The sequence below is a fragment of the Orcinus orca genome, chromosome 3, assembly GCF_937001465.1.
Source record: "Orcinus orca chromosome 3, mOrcOrc1.1, whole genome shotgun sequence".
In the NCBI taxonomy this organism is placed as follows: Eukaryota; Metazoa; Chordata; class Mammalia; order Artiodactyla; family Delphinidae; genus Orcinus; species Orcinus orca.
Genome location: NC_064561.1, coordinates 154,628,050 through 154,653,288, shown reverse-complemented (window position 1 = coordinate 154,653,288; position 25,239 = coordinate 154,628,050). Strand labels below are relative to the sequence as shown.

The following is a 25,239-nucleotide window of genomic DNA, read 5'->3' as shown; positions in this document are numbered from 1 at the left end:
AGTAGTACCAGAAACAATGAATTTTGCCTATGGATTTAATGAAATTGTACAACCATACATCTTATTTAATGCCTAGCTAAAATCTCACTTAAAAAGTCAGGTGGAAAAAAAAGTCAGCCGAGGAAAACGTTAGGATTGACTCAACTGTTTTCTCATCGAGTACATATTGTTTCTCAGGCTCTGGTTCATATTTGGGTACCACATTGAATCAAGGCGTATTTTAAACGTGGAATGTACTGTTTTCAGTCAAGGACATTTTTGGACATAATTTCATGGACTTTGTTTTTCAGGATTTTGAAAATATGTTAAAAATGGTTCATTTTTTTGGCTTGTGCACATTAGCAGCAAAAAGCCAGAAGCAGAATTAGAAGCTGATACATTCTATCAGGTTTCATGTGGGTATTAGGCCTGCATAATCAGCCATGAAATCTATATGGATCTGTTTAGTTCTCAGTTCAATGATTATTTTTGAACTAGTTAACTGGGTTAAAGCATGGGTGCTAAGGGTTAACATTTCAATTTAGAGCTCTCTGTGGCCTTAGTTTTGCGTTAAGGAAGTCTGTGACTTGTAACCAGTACAGTCAGAAATTTGTGATCTGATCACAAGAGAGAAAATTTGGGAGCATGAATAGTTTAATACAAATTTATTCAGTCATTCAAGTATTTATTGAACATCTTCTGTGGGTTAGGCACTGCTTTAGAAATTGGGGATACAGCATTTAGCAAGTCAGATGAGATCTCAGCTCATTGCTGTGGGGACATTTGAGGGGGTGGATAACAGATTACAAACAACTAAATAATTAATCAAACAATATAATTTAGCAATGTACATAATAAAGATCATCAAAGTAAGGTAATTAAGGTAATGGTGACTGATGGGGATGTGTTTGAAAGTTTAGAAAGGGGTGTGTGTCTGAAGGCCTCTTTGAGGAGGTGACATTTGAGGAGAACTGAATGATGAGAAAGAGGCCATGTAACAAGTGTTTTAGCAGAGGGAACTGCAAGTGCAAAGACCCTCAGGCTGAACCAAGCTTCAAGTGTTCAGTTATGAAGAAGGCTTGTGGGGCTGGAGCACCTTGAGCTTAACTGTTGAAAAAAAGAGAAATTCTCTTTATGGAGGTTTGCTAGCTCCTGTCTTTGTATAAGGATAACATGTATGTGAGTATGTATTCCTTTTAATATTGAACCTAGATGAAAATAAAAAGAAAAATCCCATTTTTTTCTTCAGTAGGTATTGACTGCCCATGTCAGGCATCATGTAGGTGCTAGAGCCACAGCAATGAACACAACAGACAAATTTCTGCTTTCATTGAGCTTATATTCTAGAGATACTTCATTAGGAGGCAGTGACACTTTGAATCCTAGAAAATATTTGATAGATTAATTGATATAATTAGGAATGCAGTTCTCAACCTTTTGGGATGGGGTGGGAGGTAGAGGGATGGTGGATGGTGGTGGCTTCCGAATGTATAAAGGTGTTTGATATAGACGTTAATGAGAGTGTGTAATAGTCCTCAGGTGTGTTGGGTAGAAAAACAGTTGAGAATCAATATGATACTCCCTAGGGTAAGGTATCTTTACAATCCAGCAAAGCTATCAATACGTTTAACATTTTAGCAACTCAGCAAACTCGGATTAGCACTGAGAAATAATTTGTATTTCATAAAATATATTGAAACATTTTGACAGTAATATTAACTTTCTTACATGACTGACTTTATTTACTCCTGTGGCAAACAGTGATCGTATTCACATATAGTGAATAGAAACATTGGTTATCTCAGTAGTTTTCTTTCTTATGGTGTAGTATCTAGTAGTTTTTCTTCCACATTCCAGTTGTTCTGTTGGCTCTTTATGAATGAGGGTTATCTAATGGGCCTCTAACATGTAATTGCTCTGAGCTTTTGTCTCTGACTTTGTATTTAGGTAAGATAGATAAAAGAAGTTTTTTACTTTCTTCAGGTGAAATAATATTTGAGTCACACATTCAATGTTTGAATTACAAATTTAAAAACATTAAAAAAACTCAGTTGTTAAAAGGAGAGTCAGGGTTTCCTGAGAAATCAGTATTATCTCCAGAGTACTTTCTTTGTTTCAGCAAAGGCAATGAGTTTCTGTTTCTATATTTTCAGGGATACAAGCAGCAGTGAAAGTGAAGCAAGTTCTGAATCTTCTGATGATGAGTTAATTGGCCCCCCTTTACCCCTTAAAATGGCAGAAGAACCAGTTAATCATATGGAGGAAGATATCCTTGGTCCTTTACCTCCACCTCTTGGTGAAGATGTGGAAGAAGATGATGATGATGATGATGATGATGATTCAGAAGAGGAGGAAGTAAGTATTTCAGTAGTAATTTAAGAATTCAGTGGAGTAGTGTCTTTTAGAGTAGTGTAGAGATCAGTTCCCTGCTAGACAGTTATTCATGAATGAGATCAAATTAAAAAAAAAATCTGAGTTTACTACTGACAGCCCCTTGTTGAAAGAACTCTAAAGAATGTATTTCAGGAACAAAGAAGTAGAACTCAAAAATAATAAATGGACAGTAGGAAGCAATGTGTTAAAAAGTTAATAAACATTTTGTTAAGTTTATGTAGCATTGAGTGTAATGTCGATGATGAATAAATCTGGGAAGATTTAAAAATAAAGTGGATCTAATATTATTTTGAACAATAATGTGGAAGATAGGAGAGTGGAATCAGTTCAGTCATTTTGAAATCATATTATTTGGGTGGAGGCTAGAGATGTTATTAGTTAATTTTAGATTAGCTTAGGTCAAGTTGCAAGTTACAATTTTAAGAGTAAATGCCCCCAAAATAGAAATTGTGTAACCTCCAAAATAGTAAAAGGAAAAACATATAAAGAAAACCATTGATGTACTTTGTATTTTTGATACCTAGAATGGATCATTTTTTAATACCACCTTTCTCTATGTGACAGATTATTTTCAGTAATAATTATGAGTTGAAACAAATAATAATGGTCAGAAGAGAAACTGACAACCTTTGCAGATCGGTCAGTGACTTCATCAAAATGGTCATTCTTTGCTTATTTGTGTTTACTACACAGTATACCAAATTGGTCATTCTATGTCTATTCATAGTTTATTAAAGAAAGCTTTTCATGCACACATGTGTATGTGTGTGTATGTAAAATTAGGAATAGAGGAACATAAGGATAAATCAGGCAGTTTCATTAAAAATTTTGTTTTACAATAAATTCCTGAAACTGCAGTGTTGACCATATCATTTTTCTTTTGATGTCAGTCCTAGTGGCTTTTAAATATCTCTGTTCTTAAAACACTTTCATTAAAATCTCTTCTTCCAGAAAATCCATCATTATCTAATATATTTGGTAAAAACTTCTAAAGTTTCTTCTGTAAAAATCGGAGAAAATGGCTAAATAATGGCATATGTTGTCAGTAAGTGATGAAAGCAATTGAGGTGTTTAAACATTCCCATTTTGAATTCTTCTGCCAACCTAGTGTACCATCTTTTGTCTTTTCCTCCTGGCATTGAAAGTATAGCAGAATGGAAGACTCTTTTTGTTTCTTTGACTTTATAATCATTGTTTATTTTGAACCTACTGTTTAAATGCAAGAACATGAAGTACACCAGGGATTGGAGATATGAAACCACCCTTGAAGTAAGCTTGAATGATTCTGAACCATTAAAAATATTATCTGAACATGTGTGTAGCTGAGTACATTTGTGCATGTATGTGGTGCAGATAGTATAACTGGGAGTGCGCCAAACTAACTTCGTGTAGAATGCAATGTTTATTAAAAGATAAGTAATAAAAATATGCTAATTTGAAGCTTACATATGTGTTATCAAAACTCAGCACTAATCATAGCAAAAAACAAATTTCTAAACTGACAGTTTTAGAATTGCCAGCACCTGGTGATAATAAAAAGTAGTCTCATCTTTAGTTGATTTTATTTTTGTTTTTAAATTCTCTAAAGAAAATGTACCCCCTTTTGGTCTGTAATATACCACTGAAATGCTCTTGATATGCCATTGAAGAAAGCACAGTCATTCCAGAAAAAGACAGGAAAGGGGAAAAAAGAAGTAGATGAAAATCTTGGTAAATAGAGATCACAAAATAAGATGGTAAGCATGAATACAAATACAGTTGACCCTTGAACATTGCAGGAATTAGGGGCACCGACTCTCTGAGCAGTCAAAAATCAGAGTATAATTTACAGTCAGCCCTCCATTTACACGGTTCCTCCACATCTGAGGCTCCACATCCTCAGATTCAACCAACTGTGGATCATGTAGTACTGTAGTATTTACTACTAAAAAAAAAATCTGCATATAAGTGGACCTCTGCAGTTCAAAGTCATGTTGTTCAAAGGTCAGCTGTATATCATTATTCACAATAGATGTAAATGGCTAAACTTGCCACTTAAAAGACAAAACTTCTCAGATTGGATTAAAAAATTCAGGCATATTCTGCTTATGAATGAATGATACATCTAAAATGTAATGACATAGAAAGGTTGAAAGAAAAAGGAATAAAGGAGACTATAGCAGGAAGATACTAACTGAAAGATAACTGATTAGTATTATAAAATTAATGTAAAGATAAAATGAGTGTCATTAGCTAATGGTAAAAGAAACAATTTATTCTCCAGGGAAATTTGATAGTCCTTAACCTGTGTGCATTTTAACACAATATAATCAAAGCAAAAATTGACAGAATTATAAGGAGAAATGGACAGACCTACAGTGATAATGGAAGATTGTTCAGAAACAATTCAGGAATTGTTAAGATGGCAATTAGTAAGAGTATAGATTTTAGCAATACAAATGCACAAGTTTTATCTATTGAACATATATAGAACCTTCATCCAGCATTTTCTTTTCAAGCATACATGGGTAATCAGAAACAACAGCAACCACACATCTAGGCCACAGTGTGTGGTGGACAAGGAAAAGATGTGTTTAATTATTTTGGGTGGTTCATAGAGTAGGTAATATTTAGGTTGAACTATCATATGTGAGAATGACTTACGTTTGTTTGTTATGAATGTTTGTGTGCCCCCCAAATTCATATGTTGAAGTCCTAACCTTCAGTGTGACTGTATTTGGAGATGAGCCTCTTTGGAAATAATCAAGGTTAAGTTAGGTCATAAGGGTGGGTCCTGATCCAAATAGGATTAGCCTCCTTATAAGAAGAGAGATACTAGAGAGCTAGGTCTGCACATAACAGCAAGAAGCTGGCTGTTTATAAGCCAGGAAGAAAGTCTGCAACAGAAACCAAATTTGCTGGCACTTGGCCATGGACTTCTAGCCTCCAAAACTGTGAGAAAATAAATTTTTAATCTTTAAGCCACCCAGTCTGTGGTCTTTTGTCTGAGCTGATGAATGCAGTTTGCAATGCTGGCAAGGTACTGGGGAAGAGAGAATAGAAGTATGAAGGGTGTTGTGAGGAGAAAAAAAGTTGCTATAGTGAGGACCTGAATGTGTGCAAGTACATGATAGTGTGGTGAAATGTCATGTGATTAGTGCATGGCTGTTTTTTCTTACTAGGGGAAGTGGAAAGATGAGGCTGATGAGATCAGATCCAGAGAAGAAATACAGTAATCCCCCCTTATCCAGGGGGATATGTTTCAATACCCCAGTAGATGCCTGAAACTGTGGATGGTACCAACCTTTACATATACACTATGTTTTTCCTATACATATATACCTGTGATAAAGTTTAATTTATAAATTAGGCACAGTAAGAGATTAACAATAGTGACTTATAATAGAACAATTATAATGATGTACTGTAGTAAAAGTTACTGGCATACCTTGGAGGTATTGCTGGTTGGATTCTAGACCACTACAATGAAGCAAATGCTGAAATAAAGCAAGTCACATGAATTTTTTGGCTTCCCAGTGCATATAAAAGTTATATTTACACTATTCTATACTCTATTAAGTGTGCAATATAGCATTATATCTAAAAGAAAACAATGTACATACCTTAATTTAAAAATATGTTATTGCTAAAAAACGTTAACCATCATCTGAGCCTTCAGCGAGTTGTAATCATTTTGCTGGTGGAGGGTTTGAAATATTGTGAGATTTACCAGAATGTGACACAGAGACATGAAATGAGCAAATGCATTGGAAAAATTGTGTCAATAGACTTGCTCCAAGCAGGGTTGCCACAAAACTTCAATTTGTAAAAAACGCAGTAAAGAGCAGTAAAACAAGGTATGCCTGAATGTGTATGCGGTCTTTCCCTCTCTCTCAAAATATATTATTGGACAGGTATAATGCCTTTTCGATCTTAATTAAGCATTTAAGATCATGCACTGTGGTCATAACTTTTGCATTTTGAGGTGCGAAAGCAAAACTAGCATGAATTTCTTTTTGCTTCTTCATGATTTCACAGATAGGAGATTTGTTCTTACTGTAGATCCTAGCAGCCTCTGCATACCATTTTTTTCCTTTCCTTATCAAGTTGAAAACTTTTCAACTTTTCACTTAAAGGAAGCACTTTATAGCTTCTTTTTGGCATTTTCAAATTGCCAGCATCACTCTTGCACTTTGGGGCTGTTATTAAGTAAAATAAGAATTACTTGAACACAAACACTGTGATATCTTGACAGATGACTACTAAATGACTACTGGGCAGGATACACTATACAAAGGGATGCTTTACTTGTTGGGCAGGAAGGAGCAGGATAGCTTGAGATTCTGTTATGTTACTCAGAAAGGCACACAATTTAAAACTTATGAATTATTTGTTTCTGGAACTTTTGATTTAATATTTTCATACCAAGGGTAACTGAAACTGCAGAAAGCAAAAACCAGGGATAAGAGGGGATACCTGTACTTTGTGGAGGAGGTGGAATTTGAATGAGCCTTGTAGAGGGTAACATTTTGATGGGTGAGGTGAGTGGAGGCCACCTCCTATCTAGGAAGAGTGAATGGCCGGAACAAAGGCACAGTGTACAAGATTAGATTTGGGAAGATGGGAAAATCAACTTCTCTAGAATAGAGGGTTAATGAAGGTTGGACCTTTGACTTGGAGCTGATAGGTGAGTAAACCCAAAGTGCAGCTATGCAGAGAAGGAAAAACATGCGTGGGTGTGGGGCTCAGAAGTCCTTTTGAAATCTTATCATAGCTGTAATTAAAGTGTATCAGGAGACTGAATGACAGCTTTCTGTTTTTTTATAAGATTATGTGCTGGTTCTTTTTGGAAGTAAAGCATTAAGTCTTTTTATGGTGTGCCTTTCCTCTTGTAAACATAGTAAACAGAAAATGCTAATTAAATAACATGCAGGTCATAGCAAGTCTGTTGGTGGTTTGTGCCAGTAACAGCTTCAGTTTTAAAGTATGCACTAATTGATAATGCAATACTTATCACCATTGTTAATGGATTAACTCTGAAAATTTAGATTGGAGATAAAACAAGAGTGGGAGATTCCTTATTTCCTTTCCATTTCTCCTTCTGTTTTTCTTTCCAACATATATCACAACCAGCATTTTCAAGACTAGGGCAGAGGTGATGGATGAAGCAGATAGCTTTGAAATTTTGTGAATGTGGCTTTGCAGTAGCCTTCCTAGATTCAGGTAAATTATATTGGCCTTGAATGGAGGCCTTTGATTTTCAGACTTTGTGGTTTGATAGTAGATGAGTGGCAACGTCAGTCTGTTTTTTAAGTTCTGAGTGAGAACAAACTTTTCTACTTTATTATATTTGATAAGTGGGATATGGGCAGCCTTCTAGATCAAACAGTTGTAGAATTAGGGATCATAGGCAAAGGAAATCTGTTGATTATTGTCTTGAATATGAATGTTATTGTGGAAAATAGACAAAGTGGCATGATTCATTTTATTTGCATTGCAGTGTTGGGCCTTGTTTCAACGCTGAGTTTCAAATGTTTCTGGCCTTTGAAAGAATTTTGTTTTTGTGGTTGGTTGGACTTAGGGCCTAGTAATTCTTTGCTTGTTGATTCAGAAACTTAATTTAGTTCCTTCAGGAAATCAGTTTGAGGTAATGCTAAGCAAAATTATAAGAGATTGTTTTATATATCAGAATGCTAGTTATATTTTTACAATTTGGGATATGTCAGAATTGTCCCGTCTACTTATTAAGGCTTAGCCATTCTGTAGGTGCCCTTGATTTCCTTTCCTTTTTTCTCTCATACTTGGATTCATCACCATCAACCTTTTGTATTTTTTGTTTCCTTTTGTTTTAGCCTTTTTCTTTCTACTTGCTCTTGGCTCTAAGCTTGCAAACATACTGAAATCTTCCTTTAAGTCAGTTTCCCCTCCAACCTACTGTCCAATTTCCTCTTTTTCTTTATCAGCTAATGTCTCGAAAGCAGTATTTATATTTGCCACCTCTCTTTCGTCACGACACAGTTTCTCCCTGAATCTTTGTTGTCAGCTTCTGCTCTTACCATTTCATAGAGATCCCCAGTGACAAAATCCAAATATCCAAAGACCCTTTCTCAGTTCTCATTTTGTACCTACCTCTGCATTATTGGACAATGTTGAATTCTTCTTCCTTGAAACTCTTCCCTTGCCATTTCTGTATACTGTTGGCTTGCTGCCTATCTCTTTGACTTTTTTCAACAGACATTTATTGAGCACATCTTATGAGTCAGGTACTTTGCAGGTGTTAGGGATACAGCAGAACATAATGCAGAGAAATCCCTGCTCTGGTGGTGCTTACATTTCCACTAGAGCCTCTTTTACTACTTCATATTTCCTTACATTTCTCCAACAATAAGCATTCCCTGAGGGTATGTCCTTGTGTACCTTAACATTTCATATTTGGCCTGGGTGGAGTTTCTTACATCTTCCTGTACTCATGACTCCTATTCACTCAGAGCAACTGGAGGTATTACCTCATTTCATTTGAACTTCAGTTTCAGCTTTCTAACCACTCATGAAACATGTCCATATTTAAGCCCCCACAATATTCTAAATTCAGCATTTAAGATCAAACTCAGGCATTTGCTTTCCCACTTGAACTTTTGCTGTGGTCACTTAGCTTATCTCTTTGCCTCTAGGATCTTCAGTCCCTTTTCCTCACTGTTGCAAGATTAAACTATTGATAACACAAGTCATATTGCAAGTAATGGTACTCATTCCCTAGATGAGGGAAAATAAACTACCACAGCAAGTGAGTTTGACTCATGGGGATTCCAGAATAGAATCTGATTTTTTTTGCTGCTCAGAAACTTGCAAAGCACTGTGACGTTTTAGAGAGACATTCTACTTGGTAGGAAAGCAGCCAAATTTACATACTTGAGTGGCCAGATATTTCAGCAAGTATTATTGAAATTAATGGGAAAATATTTTTAATAACCTAGTGATTCTTCATCTGAACGTGAGAATCATCTTTGGTACAATTAAAAAACATGTATTTGTAGGTTCTGTAATCCAGAAATCAATTAAGTAGGACTAGGGTGAACCTGCCTCAACTCCTGCAATCTTGTGTTGTAACCAAAGGCTTCATAGGTTATTCTGATGCAACTCTTCGCAAAACACTTGTGACTGCTCACTTAAATAGTCACAGTTGGGGTCATAGGTTAACTAACTTAGGGTACCTTCATAGGTTATTATCTGTATCATGCCTCATGGATGCTTAAGGACATGGGCTATTGCTTACAGAATAATGTTTCCTAAAAACAAGGATATGGAATTGCTACCCTGTTTCTCTGTGCTAATGAAGCCACTTTGAAGTTTTCATATAAAACATATAAGAATATTCTTTCTCCCAGATAGCTTAGGAATAATACTTATTTTGATTTTTATTTTTTGAAAAATGTTTCTTTTATGATATGTGAAGGTTGATGTCTCTGAAAAGCATTAGTGTTTAATTGCTTCTGAAGATGACATGGGAGAGATGGTAAGTTCCTGGCCTTTTGAATCTCTCTCATTTTTATGTCTTTTTATGCCTATCTTGAATTATACCCTATTAAATTATAATAGTCAAATTTTGTGAAGGGCTATGAAGAGGTAGGTATTCTAGGAATTGAGCCAATAGCTCTGTCAGTTATTGAGACTATATTACTAAATATCAGGAGCCTTAAAAAATGTTCATTTCCTTTAAACTTAGTAATATCACTTCTAGGATTCTAGACTAAGAAAGTTTGGAAAAAACTTTATGTACATAGATGTTTATCCCAGTACTGCATATAGTAGTGGTTTTCAGAATGTGTTCCGTGGAATGCTGTTGGGGGGCAGTTGTGGTAGGGTTGGGTCCCTCCCCTACACTCAACAAGGTCAACTCTGTTTCATGTTAGTCTTGCTCAAAGCTTTCTCTTGACAGTTTCCATGTCTAAAAAAGTTTGAAAATAACTGACATATTTAAAATATTAGAATAATTAGAAATAATGTAAATAAATATCTAATAATGGGAGAAGGACCAGTAAATTGTTGTGTAGTCATATAAAAGCATTATGTAGTCATTAGACATGTTTAATAGGAGTTTTCAATAGCAATAGGAAAGGACATAAAACTGTATAGACAGTATGATTTCAAAACTTTAAATATTGCGTCTGTATGGAAAAAAGCCCTCCCATTGCTTACTTCTGTATTATGGGAGTGAGGATAATGCTTATTTCTGCCCTATACGTTTCTATTCTTTTCCAGTTTCCACACTGATCATAAACTGTGCCTGTCATTAGAAACAAATGATGGGAGTACAAACAGCAGTCCTCTGTTATAAGGCAGTTATGATCTTAATTCAAAAATCTAGGACAGACATAGGAAAAAACCCAAACAGAACAGTATTGAATATAAAATGTCTTAAGTACTGGTGAGTACACTTACTTTTTTTTGTGTTTTACCTTGTTCCAAAAAGGATTTAATGAAGTGAAATGCTATAAGAAAGCATAAGTTAGGAAGAATGAATGAAAAAAGGAAAACCAAGGTACATAAATAAAGTTAATATAAAACACACAGGAAACAAAGTTCTGTATTTGCTATGGGTAAGCCACAAAACCTCGTCACCATTATTGATTCCTTTCTTTCCTTCTTACCCTGTATCCAATCTCTAATTCATTAACTAGTCTTACTAGCTCTGTCTTCAAAGTTTATACCAGATCTCTCCATTTCTGTCTCCATTACTACCACCTTAGTCTAATCTGATATCACTTCAATATCAGTAGCCATGTAAGTCATCTATCAGCTTCTGCTGTTGACTGGACCACTATGATTGTAATCCAGGCAATAAAAAGAGACAAAATACAGATATAGGGAGGCAATATAGGGTAGTGATTAAGGAAATGGACTTTGAAGACTGATGGAGCTCTTTCACTTTCAAGCTGTGTGACTTTGGGCATTATGTAACCTCTCTGTGTCTTTCTTTCCTCCTCTGTAAAATAGGGCTAATAAAACACCTAACTCGAGTTGTGTGGATGATTGAATAAATGAATGAATATATATAGAACCCTTAGAACGGTGCCCGGTATTTATCATTGCGATCATCTATTTTAATATATAACAAAAAGAGAATTAAAAAAATTAACATGATTCCTAATAAAAACATTTAAAAATGAAACTAAAAGGGAACTTTAATATTGTATTAAATGATTCATTCATGCTTCATACCACCAGTCAGTGTTAAACATAATTAAGGAGCACTAGAGGTATTCCCTTTAAAATCAGAAATAAAAGATGGTAGCTGTCCCATTATTATATTATTCTAGACATTTTTGCTAATTAAACAAACTGAAATATTCAAGAGTATTAAAAGAAGTGAGAATATTGTTGTATTTGATATGACTCTACCAAACAACAAAAAGGGACTAATCCAAACAGATTAATAAGAGACTTCCCTGGTGGTCCAGTAGTTAAGACTTCACCTTCCAATGCAGTGGGCGCGGGTTTGATCCCTGGTTGGGGAGCTAAGATCCCACATGCCTTGCAGCCAAAAAACCAAAACGTAAAACAGAAGCAATATTCTAACAAATTCAATAAAGACTTTAAAAAACAACAACAACAAACTATAAAAAAAAACAGGTTAATAGTGTCTAGTTTAAAGGGTTAAAATTGAAAAAGAGATACCTGTATTACAACAGGAACAACAACAAAAATTAGAAGTAAGCTTAGTGAGAGATGCATCTGAATGTAAATATAATATAAACACTATAAAGCTTTTCAATACAAAAAAGAAGTAAGAACCACTAAATAATCAGTAAATATTAAATTTTTTCCCACAGAGGTTAAATAATTGGCCCAATTTATTCACTTACTCACTTATCTCACTATTCAGTGGTAGAGTTTCTCTTCAAACCCAGGCTGTCTGTGCTTTTAACATTACTGTGCTGTCTCCCATACTGGGAAGCCAGTGGCATTGAGCTTTGAGCCTTTGTTAGGTGGTGAACCTATATATCAGTTAGTACATATTGATTTGGCTGCCGGTGACAGAAAATGGAAAATAACAGTGACTTAAACAGCTAGAAGTTTTTTTTTTTTCTGTCTTACATAAATGAAATAAAGAATTAAATAGACCAGGGCTAGTTTGCAGGTCCAGGATATCACAGATCTAAGCTCCAGGATATCACAGATCTAAGATCTTCTTTTTGTTCTTCCATCATCAATGTGTGGGCTTCAACATGGACGCTTTAGCTGTAGCCATTATTTTTGCAGTTTTGTCAGCAGGAAGGCAGAAGGGATAAAGAAGGCTACTCATATTGAACTTTATATCTTTCTGTCACATGACAAATACAATATTTACTTTAGGGATCCAGGATTCTAGCTAAAATTCAGTGCTTCCATTACAAAGGATGGATGATGGGGGCAGCAACTAGCAACTATGTAGTGTGCATGAATTTATACTCAGTGCTTGGTACTTTCACTTATAGTAATTGCAAATTATTTATTTACTTTTTAAATCTTTTTAGGCATTGTGAATAGTCCTTTAATATTGTATCGATATGACATACATATGTATACTCTATTTATTTGATTTCATTTTGCACATTGTGAACATATTAGCTGCCTTTCTCCAAAGTCTCAAAAGACATAGTTTATGTTTACTAATGCAATCTTTAAACTACTAGGATTTGGTTACTATATTAGCATGTATGGATTTCATTTGAATTCCTGTCTGTTTCATCCTGCTATTTAGTTATTCTACTGTTTTTATTTCTTCTGGAATGAGGTGCAATCTTTATGGTTCATTTTGTTAAGGAGAGATTCCATAAAACTAGTCTTGGCTAAGATTTTAGTCAAGTTCAACTATACATGTCAAGTTCGTTTATATAGAGGATCTTTGAAACGTTCATAAAGAAATGGAGGCATAGGAATGGATTTTTGTTTTTAACTTTAGAAAAGCATTTCCAGTAAGAGATCTTAACAAAGAAAGTACATTTTAAATGCTTTTACTTTAGGAGAATGTGCTTCTTTAGTGAAGCAAGTTATAACTGTAAACAAAATAAGCAGTTTTCCCTCAATTGAATTTATGATTGTCATTTTTTTTTTAAAGAGTTTTACCTCCTTCCCACTTTCTTTTATTATTTCCCACAACTGACATATAATTCATTGTTCATTTAGCACTGGCTCTATCAGTAATTCAAGATTTTTTTTAAGGACATGTCTAATCTCTCATTAAAATAGGATAATATAGAGAAGGCCTGATTTGTAAATGTATTAGACCTCACCGATTCCTATTTGCCCATTAATTCTCTCTGACAAAAGAGTCTGTTAGTTTTGAGTGGACACTGATCAAAACAGTAATGCTTCCTTCCCATTCCTCCAGTTTCTGCTTGTTAAAATTCTGTCTAGCCTTTGGAGACCATCTCAAACGTGACTTCCTTCAAACAGCCTCTCCGGATGCTAGCTGCACGTGCTACTTCCCAGGCCTGTTTTCTCCCTTGTGTAACAAACTTAAGCTATTTTTCTTGTGAAATCATTACTTGTATTCTTGTGTTAACTACTGTGCCTCTCCTTGGCAATCCTTTGTGATGACCTTAGGTACAGGGATTTGTATATAAATAGTACAGTAGTTTTTAAAAACTTGCAACCTCTGGTGTAGTGCCTTTAATGTAGTACATAGAGTAAATATTTGTCAGTTGGAATTGAATGTGTTTAGTTTTTATAATTGAAAACCTCATTTTATGACATTTGAGAGTGTTTTCTGTTTTTGACATATAAATCCCTAGTTTTTACAGGGAAAATGGAAGGTGGGGTAGAGGACTGAACAGAAAAAATGTGAGCGTGAAAATGCAAAAAGACACCTGCTTTGTAACAGCCTTGTCCTAAGGCTTGTCCTTGCCTTGTCCTAAGCTTAAAATTTAGTTACATAATAGTTTAATAATTGTAAGAACTGCCCCACAGTTGAATGAGATTAGTTAATTTAATCGAATAGACTATAATTGCTTATGAACCTACCTTTTAAATGAGGCAAAAAAAAGTTGTAGTTTTCTCTTCTTAAAACAGTCCCACAAAGTTTAAAATGTCATTGTTTTGATTGAGGTATAATTATATATAGTAATGTGCACAGATCTTAAGGTTTCAGTTTGAACAATTTTGACAGTTTTGTATACACAGGTGTAGCCACCATCCCAAACAAGATACAGGACATTCCTGTCACCCAAATAGTTCTTTGTGCCCTCTTCTAGTCACAGACTTTTAAAAAATGAGCTCTTGATAGCACTAGAATTGGAAGGAAAATTACCAGAGAACATACTGATTGTTTTACATTAAGAACTATAGCTCCTGATTGTGGTTAATTTTTTTAATATGCATTTTACTTCAGTTGCTGGTTAGTAGTTGCTTTAGTGTTGCTGCTGAAGTCACTGGATTAGAAGTGTTAATGTTGTTTGTCATAATTTTTTTTTTGATGACAAGCTTGCTTTTCACTCATTTTTCCTTTGTTCCATTTTACTTATCTACAGTGGTAATAAAATTGTTCTTTCAAATAGAATGCAAATGAAAATGGTATGCAAACCATAATTGAACTTTGCCAAACTATACCAACTGTTAAGTAATTAGAAGTATTTAGTGAGTATTTGAACGTATATTATTATTTTGCTTTGAACTGAATAAGTGAACAAAAATTAAAGGGATAGAGTCAGGAAAGAGGTGAAAAATGCTTTTTAAACCATATCTATTATATGTGCATAATTCTAATTTTTATTTTAAAGGTAAAGAAAGTTGTAACATAATCAAATGGAAACTCTGGGATTATTGAGGATTTTCATTATCCTTGCTGTCCCATTTCCCATTCCTACAGAAAATTGAAAGTTGCTTTTTTATCACTGTAACTAAAGGCTAGATGTAGCAGTGACTTTTTAGTTGTGAGCACCTGTTTTCCATGAGCTTTCTCTGACTCCCTGGTTGGCACGTTCTGTGGTGGAGAGTCCAATTTGGGTCACCACTGTGCTTCCCTGACTTCTGGGCTGAGGCTTCTCATCCCTTGGCCTTGGTCATTGCCAACCACCTGTATCAGTCAGTCTCTTTCCCTCATGCATAGGCAAAGGTTGAAGAATTAAAAGTGGACAAAAACTCTTTTATTCTCAGGAGTTGATCTATATGAGGAATGACATGATGCCTGTAAACACTTAACATATGGATTGACACATACTGAGTACTCAAAACTGCTGGATTTTAACGTTGTTTTCATCATTACCAATATTTGATTATTGACCAATTTTAATTTAATTGCAGCTGACTGGAGAAAAAAGTTTTTAAAAAACAATGTGAGGAAACTTAATGATTTTAACTTCAGAGGAAAATTAGTGTTCTTTAAAACAGAGCAATTTAATTACACCTGCAAGTTTCTGTCAGCAGAGGATGCTAGAAGCTCTATTCCAAAATCCAGTGAATGTGTTCATTACTATTTCCAAACTAATGTGGGAAGGTCTTCATTCTTTAAGATGGGCACCAGGGGGCAGTAGAAGCATTTTAGCTTTTGGCGTGAATCCATTTTTTTCAACTGTCTCCTTTCTACAGTGGAAGGAAAAAAAGAATCTTATAAACAATGTCTTCTAAAAGTTGGAACAGGTGAGGTTTAGGTTGAGATTAATGTTGGAGTAATTACCTTTTTTTTTTGAAGAATAATGTAGAAAAATTCTTTATTCTTTTGTGATTTGAGAATATTATGACAGTAGTATAAAGTTTGTTTTTTTAACTTTTTTTTTTTTTTTTTTGCGGTACGCGGGCCTCTCACTATTGTGGCCTCTCCCATTGTGGAGCACAGGCTCCGGATGCACAGGCCCAGCGGCCATGGCTCACGGGCCCAGCCGCTCCGCGGCATGTGGGATCTTCCCAGACCAGGGCACGAACCCGTGTCCCCTGCATCGGCAGGCGGACTCTCAACCACTGCGCCACCAGGGAAGCCCTGTTTTTTAATCTTTAAGCTTTTAAAATCACTAACAGATTCCTGTATAGAATAAGGCTTAATGGCAGGAATTTTAAGGATAGCTTCTTTATAATTTAAGTCTGTAAGGTCAAAGAAGAAGGTTTATATCTCTGATCACCAGAGTAATCCAAACTTTAAAAAACACGTATCAGATCTTGTCACGTCCCTGCTTTCTTTGTTACTTTCCTGTCAGTAAACTCTGCAATTTCTTCCTATCACATTGTTAAGAAATCCTCGTTCCTTGCCTTGATCTGTAAGGTGCTGCATGACTTGGCTTCTGCAGATCTCTCTGAGTTGATCTCCTTCCACTCCTGTCTTGCTCACTTTTCTCTACCCATGTTGACTTTTCTGCTTTTCTTTGAACAGCTATGCTTGTTCCCTCATAGAACCTTTCTATTTGTCTTTCTTCTACTCGAAATAACACTCAGAGCTTCTCATGACTCCCTCATTTCATTAGGATTTTTGTTCAAGTGTTACCTCTCTGACTACCTTATGTAAGTACTCCACCTCCATCCCACTGCTTTATGGTGCTCCATTATCTGACATTTTTGTTTATTGGTTTATTGTCTTTCTCCTCACAGTAATTTAAGTTTCCTGAGGCCAGTAACAGTGTCTCTTTTACTGTTGTATCCCCAGTGGCTTGACCTGTACGTGGCACATAGTAGATACTCAAGGAATATTTGTTGAATGAATGGCCATCTTTGGCTCTGGTTATAGTTACTCTCTTTCCCCTAGACATTTCATGGAATCAAAGCCAACTTCTGATATAGTCACAGTTAACCTTTAGAATCTCAGGAGGAATATTCTACTCTTACACTTCCAGGCTAGTCCTACCACAATTCCCTTGTCAAAACTCTGCAGACCTTTTTAAGCTCCCATTTCTAGGTGGGCTTTTGTATCCTCTCAGGTGCCTTCTGAGAATGGTCCGTAGTATGGGTCCTTTCTGCCTCTAATCAAGGGTTTTTACTTTGTGCACCTGCAATGTGAATGACTGCTAGTATGGACCATTTTCTTTATTTTTAGTAATTAGTGTATAGTGGGGAAGATGCAGACAATATGCAGACAATACAAAGGACAGTTAAGTGCAATGAAGAAGGCAGGAGGGTACTTTTTATCTGACTGATTGTAGACTCCTCAAATTACAAGTTGTTTTAAAATCTAAGTATTCAGCATTAAATTCTGGTAAACTTCTATCAATATACTGGATATATAGTGAATTGCAAATCTCGCAGATGTAAAATTTAAGTCTATGGAAGTGATGTTAAGGAGGTCCCTCACTCAAAGCCGTTGTCAAATGAGGATCTAGTTAAGTTAGATCACTTCTTTTTTTTTAAAATTTATTTAATTAATTTATTCATTTTTGGTGCATTGGGTCATCGTTGCTGTGCACTGGCTTTCTCTATTTGTGGTGAGCGGGGGTTATTCTTCATTGTGGCGCATGGGCTTCTAGTTGTGGTGGCTTCTCTTGTTGCGGAGCACGGGCTCTAGGCATGCGGGCTTTGGTAGTTGTGGCACGCGAGCTCAGTAGTTGTGGGCTCGCAGGCTCTAGAGTGCAGGCTCAGTAGTTGTGGTGCACGTGCCTAGTTGCTCCGCAGCATGTGGGATCTTCCCGGACCAGGGCTTGAACCTGTGTCGCCTGCATGGCAGGTGGATTCTTAACCACTGAGCCACTAGGGAAGTCCCAGACCAGTTCTTAATTGAAAAAGAGAAAATTGACAAGGATGAAAAACGGTTTGAATATTATGGGATTAAGAGCCTTGGAGAAAATTCACGAAGGTTTTGAATTTTTTTTTTGCAAAAACATCCCCCTTAATGATCCTGCCAAAGTTGATCCTGTATAGTCTGTGATGCCATTTAAAAAAATTAATTAATTATTGGCTGCATTGGGTCTTCGTTGCTGTGCACAGACTCTCTCTAGTTGCGGTGAGCAGGGGCTACTCGGTGTGATGTCATTTTATGTTGTCTAAATTTTAGTTGGAAAAATTACTCCCTACTTCGTATAAAGTAATACCTGACTCATTCTTTGTGGATTGTAAGATTTAGTGTATTCTGAGATTTGATGTAGTTACAACTTAATTTTTGTTAAAGATTAAACTATTTAAAAATTAAAATTTCATTTTAAGATATTTTAGTCAAACCTTTTTTTTTTTTTTTTGTGGTACACAGGCCTCTCACTGTTGTGGCTTCTCCCATTGCGGAGCACAGGCTCCGGACACGCAGGCTCAGTGGCCGTGGCTCACGGGCCCAGCCGCTCTGTGGCATGTGGGATCTTCCCGGACCGGGGCACGAACCCGTGTCCCCTGCATCGGCAGGCGGACTCTTAACCACTGCGCCACCAGGGAAGCCCTAGTCAAACCTTTTAATGCCCCTTTTTAATGAAAATTTAGGTCTCCTTTTCAGTTGACTACTTATCTTGTAATCATGAAAAAAAGTTATTATGTTCTCCCTTGTATCCTTTATTATTTATTACAGCCATATACTTATCTTCTGGATTCACAGAACCCTTGTTCATTTCTGCAAACAATCCCTTGGACATCTTCTTTCTCAGAACTTCTTTTCCCCTTTACCTAAGGATTTTTACTATCATCAGTACTTTATATGAAGTAATGAAATCCTCTTCTTCTTTTATTCCCCCTGACTCTCTCTGCTTATAACACCGTAGTTTTTTTTCACACTTCGTATTTTTGATCTTACGTTCCGTGGGTTGCATTATTTATACTTCATAGTTCTGTTAATACTATTGTAATTGGGCCTGCCAAAGTCCTTCACTTGTTATTTATCTATGTGTAATCCTCCTCTTTTTTATCTTTTGCTTTCATTTCTCTTTTTTTCCAGTTTCTTATGTCTTCCTACATATGCTTCACCTTTTGGCTGTGTTTCATGTATGTTTCATTTTACCTTAAAATTTTTTTTTAACATCTTTATTGGAGTATAACTGCTTTACAGTGTTGTGTTAGTTTCTGCTGTATGACAAAGTGAATAAGCTATATGCATACATATATCCCCATATCCCCTCTCTCTTGCGTCTCCCTCCCACCCTCCTTATCGCACCCCTCTAGGTGGTTGCAAAGCACCGAGCTGATCTCCCTGTGCTATGCGGCTGCTTCCCACTAGCTATCTGTTTTACATTTGGTAGTGTATATATGTCCATGACACTCTCTCACTTCATCCCAGCTTCCCCTTCCCCTTCCCCATGCCCTCAAGTCCATTCTCTACATCTGTGTCTTTATTCCTGTCCTGCCCCTAGGTTCATCAGAACCATTTTTTTTTTTAGATTCCATATACATGTGTTAGCATACGGTGTTTGTTTTTCTCTTTCTGACTTCACTCTGTATGACAGACTGTAGGTCCATCCACCTCACTACAAATAACTGAATTTTGTTTCTTTTTATGGCTGAGTAATATTCCATTTTATATATGTGCCACATCTTCTTTATCTATTACCTTAAAATTTAAAAAAGAAATTGCATGCAGTGTAATTAAATTCCACCCCCCCGCCATTTTTTACTCTCAGTTTATTACTTTAAAGTTTTACTTTGAGTTACTTTATTTATTGATCTCATTTTGTTTTCTTCTGTTTCCCAACTAGTAAGTATTCTTAAGAGCAAAGGTCATGTAATTATTTTTTGCACTCCTCTAGATGTTAAAGAAGCTGTAAAAACAGAGATCAGTTTTTCAGGTTAGTAGGTATAAACACAGTATTTGAAAGTGAAACATCTCCGTTGATCTTTCACCCCTTCTATTTACATGGGTAAAAGTGGAGGATTTGCATATGTCAGTTTTGAAAAAGATTTCTTAGTGCTTTAATTCAAAAAAGTGCTTTTAAAGAATCTTTACAAAATCATTAATATTTACCTGTATTGATATGTCTTTTAGTAGAATTGTACTTTCCTGTTACCAAGATTATAAAGTTTGTATTTGAGTACATTTTATATTTTTAAGTGCCAAATTGATAAAATAGCATATAAGTAAATATTTAAGCAGCACCAACAGAGCTTACTTAAAAAAAAAATTCTTCTATAGACCTTGATTCTTATTTGGAGGGACATTTTGTTCATACTATTTGTGCTGAGTGCTGGAAGTACAGCTAATTGTGAATTTGAAATAAGACTAAGACCACCAAGTTGATTCAGATAGCCTACCAGGCAGCTGTTGGATAGTAATTTTGCCATTTCTCTGTTCACCTCTGCATGCTGCAGAACCTTGAACGCTACAAATGAGGTTTAAATTTTTTTTTTTTAATTAAATGAAGGAGTTAATGGCATAGTCTTGATTTTTACTCTCATAAAAAGTGATGCTTGGGACTTCCCTGGTGGTCCAGTGGTTAAGACTCTGCACTTCCACTGCAAGGAGCACGGGTTCGATCCCTGGTCCAGGTAGTTCCAAATGCCACACATTGTGGCCAAAAAAAAAAAAAAAAAAAGTGATGCTCTAACAAACCAGGAATTCAGTGTTAAGCCACAGTTCGGTATCTGCAGTCCCCTTTTGTTTGATTTATGATAAAGAAATAAGTGTATGCTCAAATCTAGAGCCCAGCAATAATGCTGACAGTAAGTGGATACTTCCTTTGTACAGCAAAGTTCTAAGCACTTAAAGTGAAATAACTCATTTAATCCTCCTACTTCTATTATCCTCTTTTGAAGATGAGGAAACTGATACTCAGGGGCACTAACTTCCCCAAAGCCATGGTAAACGGTGGAGCCAGGTTTCAAATCTAGGAAAATCTACTCCAGAATACATGTGTTTAACCAGTGTGCCTTCCTTTACCACTGGTTGTGACCTATTCTCCTTCTCAAGGTCATCAGTTGTCTCTCCTACACTTGTCTCATGCCCCAACCATACAAGCTATTAGCAGTCTTTGAATATGACTACTCTTTCATGCATTCCCGCATGCTTTTCCTTCTGTGTGGACCCTGGTCAATACTTAGTACAACTCCATTCTCTTGGTAGTCTATGTAAATAGTGCCCCTGTGGGTAACGTTGTGACGGACCTGTCTCCATCAATGAAGAACCTTTTCATTTTGCAGGATCCAATTTTTCTCATTGTGAAAGGAGTGCATTTTCTCCTTTTAAAAGCGTTCAGTGACAAAGGGAGAGTTGAATACGTCCTTCCTTATGCTACTTGTGTGTCAGTTATATTCCTCTGTTATTTAAAAATTTTTATAACAGCTTTACTGAGATATAACTAATACCCTCAAATTCATAATTTTCAGTTATGCAATTCAGTGGCTTTTAGTATAACCATAGAGTTAGTTGTGCAACCATCACCGCTAACTCATTTTAAAACATTTTTATCCTTCCAAAAAGCAACCTTGTAGCCTTTTACTTTCATTCCCTATTCTCCCTCTGCTTGCCTTCCTCCAACTCTTGGCAACCACTAATCTACTTTCTGTCTGTATGGATTTGCCTATTCTGGACATTTCATATCAATGGACTAATACAGTAAGTAGTCTTTCGTGACTGATTTCTTTCACTTAGCATAATGTTTTCAAGGTTCATCCATGTTGTGGCATGTATCAGTACTTCATTACTTTTTTTTTTTTTTGCGGTACGTGGGCCTCTCACTGTTGTGGCCTCTCCCATTGCGGAGCACAGGCTCCGGACACGCAGGCTCAGTGGCCACGGCTCACGGGCCTAGCCGCTCCGTGGCATGTGGGATCCTCCTGGACCGGGGCACGAACCTGTGTCCCCCACATCGGCAGGCGGACTCTCAATCACTGCGACACCAGGGAAGCCCACTTCATTACTTTTTATTGCCAAATAATATTCTATTATATGGACATACTACATTAAAAAAAATGCATTCATTAGTTGATGGACATTGAGTGTATATATTTTTTGGCCATTATGAATAATGTTACTATGAATATTTGTCTAGAATTATTTGTACGGATGTATGTTTTTGGGTTTTTTTGGGTGTATATCTAGGAGTGGAATTGCTAGGTCATATGATAACTCTATGTTTAACATTTTGAGGAACTGCCAAACTGTTTTCCAAAGTAGCTGCACCATTTTACAATCCCATCAGTAGTCTGTGAGGGTTCAATTTCTCCACATCCTCACCAGCACATTTTATTGTTTGTCTTTTTGATTATAGCCATCTTGGTGGATGTGATGTGGTATCTCACTGTGGTTTTGATTTGTATTTCCCTAAAGAATAATGATGTTGAACGTTGTTTCATGTGCTTATGGGCCTTTTGTATGTCTTATTTGGAGAAATGTCTCTTCAGCTCTTCTGCCTGTTTCAGTTGGGTTATTTATTTATTATTGAGTTATAAGGGTTCTTTATGTATTCTGGACACAAATTCCTTCTTAGATACTGTAAGGCCAACTGGCCCGAGGCAGGGGAACACAATCAGATTCACAGATTGCATCGGACTGAAACTCTCCGGACCACCCAGTTCCAGAAACTGACCTGGAGACATTCCGGACCACCCAGTTCCAGGAACTGACCTGGGGACTTTGCACCCGGCCCCGCCTTCCCGCCTTTCGAGGGGCGGGACTAATGGTCCCCCAGGATACCCAAAAGGACCACCAAATAAGGAATACCCTGCACCCTCCCAGATTCACCACACCGCTTTCCCTTCTTCCCCTATAAAATCTTGCCCAACCCTCGCCCGGGTGCGACTTCTCTGGCCCCTTTCTCTTGGACCAGTGAGCCTCGCCCAGGAGCGCTCCCTAATAAAGCTCACTTGAAGCTTTCCTCTGTTTCGCGGTGCCGTTTGTTAAGATCCGACCTTATAGATACTTGATTTGCAAATATTTTCTTTCATTCTGTGGGTTGTCCTGTCACCTTCTTTGATGGTGTACTTTGAAGTATAACAATTTAAAATTTTGGTGGAGTCCAGTTTGTCTGGTTTTTCTATTGTTGCTTGTGCTTTTGGTGTCATATCTAAGTAGCCTAACCCAAGGTTGTGAACATTTACTCCTATGTTTTTTTTTTTTTTTCCTGCGAGTTTTATAGTTTTAGTCACATTTAGGTCTTTGGTATATTTTGAGTTAATTTTTGTGTATGATTTGACATAGGATACTCTCCTATTATTGTACTTGTCACAGCTATGATAAAATGATCATTGTTGTGATAGTTATTTGTTTACAAGTGTGCACCTTCTGTAGTTTCTGAGCTCTATGAAGACAGTGCCTGTGTCTTCCTTATTTGGGGTTTCCTGGTGTTTAGCATATAGTACCTGGCACTTAGGCTTTATTAGGTACGGCTTACAGTAAGTCTGTCTGTGGCCTTGAATGTTTTATCTTGAGGCTACAGAGAAAAATGTTTAAGAGTAGATATAAAATATAAATAGTTAATAAATACGTCCCCATATTTTAGAGACGATGGATAAACTCTGCTTGTGTATTTTTTTTTCTCATGGATTTCATGTTAATTTTCTTTTAAAAACAAACTGTCATTACTAGGTGATTTATATCTTTAGTTAAGAATGAATATATTTGAGCATGTACTGTATGTCAGACACTGTGCTAAGTACTGAAGATGCAAATTAAATAAGACTTAGTATCTGTCCTCAAGGATTTTACAGACTAGTGAGGAGATGACAAGTAAATAATCTGCTTTTGTTCTCTAGCAAGAAATGCCCAAGAACAATTTAAAATATTTTGTTGTATTAGTGGTGGCTTTAGACATTATGGAAAATATGATGGAGTGTTAATAATTTGTTCCATATTTGGTGGGATGAATAGGGTGTAGAATTGCTAGAGCTAGGACTGTAGAATAAATACAAGAGAATCTATACAGATTGGCTTTGGGGATGCCTTTAATTTTCACTATACCTTTTACAGTTGTGAATCATATACATGCTTTTGCATGTATGCAGAGTTACATTAAATAATATATGGTGTCTATTCTGCAGTGTTAGTTTTCAAGAGAGCTATAGTAGGGGAGAAGGATTAAAACATATTTTTTCTCAGTACGAGGTGAATTTGATAAAAATTTATTATGTCTCAAGCTTCTTTTATTTTTCCAAATAAATTAATTCTCACTAATTTGACTGATACCTTGACATTTTTTGTAGTCAAAATTAGTACAGTCTGTACATCTTTAACTGAATTTCAAAAGATTGCCCAAGTAATAACTCGATTTTTATAAAAAACAGTTATGAAATCTTAACCATAACTCAAAATACTACAGTGTATAACCCATGTTGAACTAATTCTGCACTGCATATCTAAGATTCTGAAAGTTGGTGAAACTTTTCTATCTCAAGGCATTTTATACCTGGTCTCAAACGTGTACTTTCAGGATAAAACCTTTATAGCCATAGTCTTGTAATAATGTCTTACTTATAATGGGGTTGTAGTTATAAAGTGTTGTGGCACATTAACTCATTTGGTCATCACGGCAGCTCTGCGAAGCTAACAGGGTAAGTGTTACTATAGAGGAGGCATTATGTTGTAATGATTACGTGCACAGACTTTGGGGCCAGACTTCTAAGTTCAAATTCCCTCTCAGTCACTTACCAGTTATGTGACCGTGGACAAATTACTTAACCTCTCTTTGCCTCGGTGTCCTCATCTTTAAAATGGGGTGATAATAGGACCTATTAGAGAGTTGTTGTGAAGATTAAATTACTTAGTATATATGTGGTGCCTTGAGCAGTGCTTGGCCCATAGTATGCATGTATATGCTAGCTGTTACTATTATTATTATTATTTATATACAGTAGATGGTTAAGGAAATAGAGGCTCTATGAAGAAGGGAGTTTTTCATTCTTACCACTAGTAAGTAACAGAATCCAGATTCCTGTCCTGCTGTTGCCTTGACTCTTTAAAACAATATGAGTTTTATTAACTACCTGTTGAATGAATGGTTGTATGAATTGGAAAAAAAATCCCATGTTGCCTGGCAGTTTGGAAAATTGAATTATAGAGTAAGATTTTTGCTTAATTGAAAGTTAAAT

The 25,239-nt window shown here is 36.1% G+C and overlaps 1 protein-coding gene across 2 annotated transcripts in view; it reads left to right on the top strand.

Annotated features, from left to right (window-relative positions):
• WDR70 (WD repeat domain 70) overlaps window positions 1–25,239 on the top strand; it is a 308,716-nt gene that overhangs the window by 18,357 nt on the left and 265,120 nt on the right. For both annotated transcript variants that reach the window (XM_033421244.2, XM_012531649.3), the window contains exon 5: window positions 2,133–2,334. In XM_033421244.2, the coding sequence (XP_033277135.1) occupies window positions 2,133–2,334 (202 nt within the window). The remainder of the gene's footprint in view (window positions 1–2,132; window positions 2,335–25,239) is intronic.